At 44.5% G+C, this 7,505-nt stretch overlaps 1 protein-coding gene across 2 annotated transcripts; it reads left to right on the top strand.

Moving 5' to 3' along the window:
- The first annotated feature begins 1,145 nt into the window (after window positions 1-1,145).
- Window positions 1,146-4,541, top strand: SSMEM1 (serine rich single-pass membrane protein 1). Of its 2 annotated transcripts, none has more exons than XM_039345689.1 (3): window positions 1,146-2,259; window positions 3,152-3,209; window positions 3,751-4,541. In XM_039345689.1, the coding sequence occupies exons 1-3, from the start codon at window positions 1,870-1,872 to the stop codon at window positions 4,170-4,172; spliced, it is 870 nt and encodes a 289-aa protein (XP_039201623.1). In that variant the 5' UTR covers window positions 1,146-1,869; the 3' UTR covers window positions 4,173-4,541. The 2 variants fall into 2 exon arrangements, with proteins under 2 accessions (XP_039201623.1, XP_039201624.1); XM_039345690.1 differs by having other exon boundaries at window positions 1,146-1,405.
- The last annotated feature ends 2,964 nt before the right edge of the window (window positions 4,542-7,505 follow it).

Raw genomic sequence — 7,505 nt, forward strand, 5'->3', positions numbered from 1 at the left:
TAAGCCATGGCTTGTCTAACCATGCTAGCATTCACACAATATCAGAAATCATCCATCCAGCCGAAGTGTACAATCCAGCCGAAGTGTACAATCACTAACTGGGTTTACTCAGACATGCCTTATCTAACCATAATAATGTTCACACAGTTCTAAAGTTCTGTCCATCCAATTATGTTCACACAGGATCTAAACCATGGCTTCTTTTAACAGGTATTGAAAGCCATTGATCCAATCTTTACAATCCCAAGCTGGATGGAAGCAGTTCCTAGTAAGGCCGCCTTTTGCAATTGACTAATGGCGAATTTGTCAATGCCAATGGTGTTCAAGTGGTGCTCCAGTTGTTTTGGGATATTATTATTATTATTATTATTATTATTATTATGGATCATTGTACAGTCAGCCAGATGTTCAGATTGGATTTGACAATTCTGCCCACTTATCCAGTCCTTTCCAAGTACCTGGGCTGGGCAGATGTGGATGTTTGATGGTATTACAGATCTCGTCGCAGCATGGAAGCAGTTCCTAGTAAGGCCGCCTTTTGCAATTGACTAATGGCAAATTTGTCAATGCCAATGGTGTTCAAGTGGTGCTCCAGTTGTTTTGGAATATTATTATTATTATTATTATTATTATTATTATTATTATTATTGATCACTGCACAGTCAACCAGTTGTTGTTGTTGTTGTTGTTATTATTATTGATAGAAGCAACCTGGAATTAAGGAGAAACTTCCTGACAGTGAGGCAGTGAGGACAATTAATGAGTGGAACAGCTTGCCTCCAGAAGTTGTAGATGCTCCATCCCTGGAGGTTTTTAAGAAGAGATTGGACAGCCACTTGTCTGAAATAGCATAGGTTCTCCTGCTTGAGCAGGGGATTGGACTAGAAGACCTCCAAGTGAGGTCTTAAAATAAGTGAGACACAATAAGTGAGACACAAAATAAGTGAGACACAATTTCGTGATTTTGCCTTCCAGTGACATGTCTGGTGTGATGCACTCCAGGACTTGCTTGTTAGTCCCCTTTCCTGTCCAAGGAATACACAGGGGCCTTCTTTAGCAGCACCGCTCAAACCAGTCGACTTTCTTCCCGTCTTGCGTTTTTAAGGTCCAACTTTAACAACTGTAGGTAGCTATATATGGGAACATGATAGAGCAAACTAACCTGTATTTGGTTGCCAGGCGTTTCTAACGATCTTATGCAACAATCCATGGGCAACAATCCATATGCAGAGCGCATCCTCCATCGGCAGAATTCCTTGCTACAAGATGTGATGGCCACCAAGATGGCCAATTTGAGAGAAGGTTGAATACACTCAAAAAGACAGGTGCCACAAGGGCGAAGACTCCATGTTACCTTTAGGTTGGGTCTAGCATGCTTCCAAACATCAACCATAGGAGGAGAGAGGTGAGTCTCCATCTTCTCCTGGTGAACATCTGCAGGTATCAAGTTAAGGAGAAACCACATGTTGAACTAGGATAGGCGTTGGCCTGACTCAACAAACCGATTCCTAGATTTCCTGAACTTCCAACAAGAACAATAATGTGGGCCATTATCTTGGACAGCTTTTAACTAGAGATGGGATAAATTCATGAAGGACAAGTCCATTGAGTGCCATCAGCCGTGAAGACTCCATGTTACGTCTAGGTTGAGGGCCTCGTATTTCCAAATATCAACTGTAGAAGACCAACTGTGGAAGAGACGTGGGTCTCCATCTCCTGCTTGAGAACTTCCCAGAAGCCTCTATGAGAAAGCAAATGCGGCACCACGCTGGACCTTGACTTTTTCCACCTAAGGCTAGTCTTCTGAGGCAGACCCCAAAAGTGGACAGGTTCTTCAAAGGACGTTTGGTCATCTCCGTGGTTACAAGAATGCTCCGGAACAGGGTTCTAGGTCTTGCAGGCCACCGCTTGGGAAACGATCCGTGTCAACACAATCCGTTGCCTTGGCCACTGGACTGCTGCCTTAGTTCCCATTTTCCTGGGCGCCTCTCTAACTTTTGGCCCAGGATTTTGGACATTTCTGCAAAGCAAGTTTCTCTCCTTCTCTCTCTCTCTCTCTGTCAAATGGCCTTCCCTTTTCTTTATTCCTGGTGGCATTCTTTTGACAAGGGGCAGATGCCCTCTGCCCCCCGCAAGGACATCCCCTGTGAGGAAGAGGAAGAGGAAGATGAGGAGGTTTGCTGGTTCCTGGGAGAAATGCTGCTTTTTTACTGTTTGGCCGTCATCTTTCTAAAACTCGGCTCCCTTGGGGCGAAGAGGGTAAGGTTATTTGAGGAGAGGACCTCAAGCCATAAAAACCCCACTGGATCAGCTCGGCCACGTTGTCCCCAAAACGGGCAACCAAAACATCCAAGAAAGTTTCATGCAGCCAGCCCTCAAATCCGCCGCTGCGGTTGCAGGAATATGCTGATAGACTGCTGCTGCACGTGGAGCCTCATAGTAGCCATTGTGACAAACAGTCCATCATAAAGGTAGTCCTCGACTTACAACAGTTCGCCTAGTGACCGTTCAAAGCTACAACGGCACTGAACAAAGTCACTCATGACCGGTTTTCATGCTTACGACCCCCATGGTGACATGATTAAATTTCGGGCGTTGGCCACCTATTCATATTTGTGACAGTTGCGGTGTCCCCGAGTTATGCGATCACCGTTTGCGAGCTTCTGACAAGCAAAGTCAACAGGGGAAGCGAGATTCACTTAACAACCGTGTTCATAACTTAACTGCAGAGATTCACTTAACAACGGTGGGAAGAAAAGTCATAAAATGGGGCAAAACTCGCAACCACCGTCTTACTTAGCGACAGAAACTGTGGTCGTTAAGTCGAGGACTACCTGTAGGCCAGTCTTGTCAGCGTCCCTTCCACATGTCCCAAAGGGAACCACCAGGGCTTCAAATCTCGTCTTAAAAGCTGGTTCAAAACCACAAGCTGTGTTCACACCACATGCTAAGCCCGTTGTTGAGGGAACAATGGTTTGGAATGTGGTGCGAACGCGGCCTATGGTTCTTAAAAACCCCACTATGCTAAGTTCACACGATACTGGACCCTCAAACTGTAAACTAATAAAGCAAAAATGATATGTTTTTCTCCTATGCATTTTCATGTTTCTTTCAAAATTGATCATTCAAGTTTCCGTATTTCCTGGCACAGTTTTTCCTCAGACAACCTTGTGGAACGCTGACCTGCAACTGGAAGGCCCATTCAAAAGGTAAACACTTATGTTCCTTCAAGCAGCATGTTTCACATCAGGGGTGTGCAACCTGGTCAACATGAAGACCTCTGGAATTCAACTCCTAGAATTCCCCAGCCAGCCATGCAACCATCTCAACTTTAAGACCTCTGGACTTCAACTCCCAGAATTCTCCAGCCAGCCATGCAACCTTGTCAACTTGAAGTCCTGTGGACTTCAACTCCCAGAATTCTCCAGCCAGCCATGCAACCTTGTCAACTTGAAGTCCTGTGGACTTCAACTCCCAGAATTCTCCAGCCAGCCATGCAATCTTGTCAACTTGAAGTCCTGTGGACTTCAACTCCCAGAATTTCCCAGCATGCTGGCTGGGGAATTCTGGGAGTTGAAATCCAGTGGTCTTAAAATTAACACCCGTGTTTTATACTATAAATTAACAAATGATGTGGATAGACTGGGCGTAAGTCTCTTTTTTTTCAGTGCCGTTGTAACTCCGGTCGCTAAGCGAACAGTCGTAAGTTGAGGACCACCTGCAATTTGTCCCTTTCTCTCCTGCTTTTAGGGGGCCAAGGGTGCAGCTGCCAGTGTCACTGCAAGATCACCCTCTGTGGTCTGTTCAGGAAGATCTTTGGGGGGAAAGGAAACCCGGAGGCCGGGGAACCCCCAGTCTCGCCCCCCATCAAAAAACGCCTGAAGAAGCGTCTCTCCCTGCTCAGCCAGCAGACTTTCTGCGACAGCGATTCCTCGGGCACCGGCAGCCCGGATTCCCAGTTATCCTCCTGGAAGTGGAGCCAGACGGGCGACAGTGTCAGCCTGGCCAGCCGGAAGAAGAAGCAGCAGCGGACGGCCAAGACCCCCCGGGACCCCGATTCCTCCTGGATGAGGCAACAGCCCTGCATGCGTTGCAAAGCGAAGCGGACGCGCGAATGGCTGGTGCAGCACTTTTACAACAAAGATTTACCCTTGCAAAGCAAGAAAAACTGAGGCCTGGTCAAAGAGGCTTTTTGGGGATCCCCGTGCTGGCCAAGCCACTTTGGGGGGCACTTTTAGGTGGGCCGGTGGGCCTGCTGGGCTGGAGCCCCGGATGACTCGTATCAATAAAAGATAGCGATGCATTGTAAGTAATGGTGGTGTTTTTCACATGGCTGTAAAAGTGTAGATTGGTTAAAGGACATTAGGGTTCCCCAAACTTGGCAACTTTAAGACTTGTGGACTTCAACTCCCAGAATTCCCCAGCCAGACAGACAGGAAGATGTGAAGACTTCAACTCCCAGAATTCCCCAGCCAGACAGACAGGAAGATGTGAGGACTTCAACTCCCAGAATCCCTCAGCAGGCTAGACAGGAAGCTGTGGAGACTTCCAGTCCCAGAATGCCCAAGGCAGCCAGACAGGAAGACATGAGGACTTCAACTCCCAGAATTCCCCACTCTTGGTGAGGAATTCTGGGAGTTGAAGTCCAGAAATCTTAAAGTTGCCAAGTTGGGGGACCTCTGGTGGGCGTTGTCTGACTTTACAATGGTCTAACAACACTGCTGGATCTTGCTAGTTTGGCATCACATTCATTATGTTGGGAGGAACTCCCCCGTTCGGTTCTTCCAGCCGGGATTCTCCTTGACGGCACAGTGCAGAATAGATCGTGAAGCCAGCTGCCAGAAAGAGGTTTTATTTCGAGGATCAGCGTTGAGTGACAATTCAGCTCGAGTCCCCGGCTAGCTAGACAGAGTGATCTTTAAACAGGGGTTTTTATACCCTTTTGTGGTTTCCAAACTTGTCATTTCTGATTGGTAACAAACTTACCATTTCTAATTGGTGAGTTAAAATTTGTCTTTCTTGATTTGCTGGTTTGTGACTATTGTTAGTTCCTTTTTCTTGCCTAAAAGGTGTTAATTACTTTTATTGTTGTGTCCTGATTGCTGCTAGCTGGTTCCTCATTGTGTGTGTCAAGTGTTTGCTGTTTTAGCCTCAGGCTGCTGTTGACCCAGTTTAGTTGGGGTGTTCCTAGATTATTTCTTAGTTGGGCTGGGGAGGGGGTGTCCAACTCTCATCAATTCCCCCATTTTGGGCTATTACTGATGTATCAGTGATTAGCCCAACTGGTTCATATATACGGTAGTGGTGATCAATTTGGCACATCATAAGAGATGTTTTCTTGCTCTGTCCCTTGCTTCTGATGGGAGTTGTGCAGACCTTTAGGCATTTTAACCCTAAAGGTGCTAATTGGCATAGGCAACAAAGGAGGGCTCCACCTATTGCGACTGTGATTATACTAACAATAAGAATTTTCAACCAATGGAAGTCTGGTAACCATGAAAAGAGCCAGGAAAGATTCCAGGATGACTGGTTGTGCCCAATGTTTTGTGCTAGTTCTCTTAAATGTTGGATGTCCCCTTTAGCTTCCAGTCAAGTTTGCATACCCCCCAAAATTCTTCACAGCCATGGTTCTCCTTAGTACATGACCACTGGCTGCCCAGTTTCAAGGGTTGTTTCCTGCCTTAGCTCTTAATTCAGTGCATCCAGGTTTGTAATGCCCAACTGCCAGGCTATTAAATTTTCTTTAAATTGCACATAATGAGTTCTAGGAATCGCAATCTGAGCTCAACAGTGCAAAATATTCAGGGCATAAGTTTGGGATTTTTCCTATTGCTTCCTTAGTCATGGCATATGAATTGCAAATCACCTGAGGGGGCCTAGTTCCTCCCCCTTGTTATCTGTTGGAAGTTGATCCCTCAAAGCTTTGGTGCAACAGAGCAAAAATCAGCCTGAGGAACTTTACTAAAGGTAGGTGGAGGGGATAGACTCTGAATGGGGTGAATGGTGTATGTATGCATATGCAGCTATTTTTACAAAATAGTCAATACAAACATTCTGGATAAATTTTCCCTCCCACCAGATAGAAATCCAAGGTGTTCAGTACTTGTTCTGCCACATATTCCTAAATGCCATCTCTCCATTAATAAATTCAACTGGCTTGTTACAATACAGATGGGGCAAGAAAGAAAAGTTTACAATGAGTTTCCACCCTCCCCCCACAGTCTAATTTTCTCTTCTGAGGCTTCACATGGCATCAGGAATCTTCCTTCTGCAGCTCTCACAGGCATCTGGGTAAATGGTAGGACTTGGGAAGATGTTCCACTCAGATTGCATGGTGGCTTTTTAGTGGATGGCTGGATTCAATTCAATTCCATGGCTCAAATGGATGGAGGCAGCATCTGGGTCTGTGTGTTCTGCTTCCAAAGGGTTGGGAGAGGATTGCAGGGCTGAAAGATACAAGAACAAGGTCTCCCCCCCCTTTCTGGGTGGACTCTACCAGGAGAGGAAGACAAAAGGTATGGAGAACAAAGGACAGGAAAAGAATTGGAAGGGGGGTAGCTTGCAGGCAGTTTGAAAAGGGCATTAATACTGCAGTTATTAAACATAGACAAATGGGGAACAACAAAATGAAATGTTTCACCTTTGAACTTGACCATTTGCAACATATTAAGGACAAGAACTTGCAACTTGGAAGGAAAAAAAAATGCTAGGCAGCTTGAGAATGCTAAAAATTCCAAATAATTTTAAAAGCCTAATATTTTAAGATGTGCAACTTGCCAAAGGTAGGAAGATCTGCCTTTTAACATTTATTCTAAAATAGATAACATTATTTTAGAGATTGGAAAATGCTTATGTTTCAGGAAGCTTCATAGTAGTTTCACCAGTAAGTGATAGGATAAGAAAAGTAACTTTAAAAAATTATTTCCCCACACAAGCAGACTTGAGTTTCAAAAGGCTCTTGTAGATAGACACACATTTTTCAGGAAAAGGATAGATAAAACACATACAGTAAATGCAAGTGAAACTTTTCCAACAGATAAACTTAAAACAATCCCTCCAAGTAACTTAAGGCTGTTCTTGAGCGTACACAGAGACAGAGAAAAACAAACAAACAAACAAAAACAAACAAACACATTTTTTTTTCTTCACTCTGTTTGTTGGCCAGACAAACAGAGTGAGGTATTTCCTTTTTGTGGCTTATTTTTAAGCATAATTTCTAGCAGAATTTAAAATTCTTTTTCCTTTGGATTTGAAACAGTTAATAGTCATTTACCTCTCACGCAGACTTTGACAAACATATATACACAAAGACAAGAGAACAGAAGTCTTAGTTTTACACATCCTAGTCATTCCCACCATAAATTTCAGATAACTCAAGTTAGGGAAGGCACATATTTTAAACATACCACGTGATTGCATAGAGAAGAGAGAGAGAGAAAGAGATAGAGAGAGAGAGAATCACTATTTCTTATTTTCCCTTTTAAGTACCTTTATTTAGACAAATT

The sequence above is a fragment of the Crotalus tigris genome, unplaced genomic scaffold (genome assembly GCF_016545835.1).
Source record: "Crotalus tigris isolate CLP2741 ecotype Arizona unplaced genomic scaffold, ASM1654583v1 scf7180000017975.10810073628:1450386, whole genome shotgun sequence".
NCBI lineage: Eukaryota > Metazoa > Chordata > Lepidosauria > Squamata > Viperidae > Crotalus > Crotalus tigris.

Coding starts and splice junctions, on each gene's coding strand:
- SSMEM1 (XM_039345689.1), top strand. CDS start 1,870: ATGCTCCGGAACAGGGTTCTAGGTCTTGCAGGCCACCGCTTGGGAAAC. Junction 2,260..3,151: donor GCTCCCTTGGGGCGAAGAGG/GTAAGGTTATTT, acceptor TTCCTGGCACAG/TTTTTCCTCAGACAACCTTG. Junction 3,210..3,750: donor CTGGAAGGCCCATTCAAAAG/GTAAACACTTAT, acceptor TCCTGCTTTTAG/GGGGCCAAGGGTGCAGCTGC.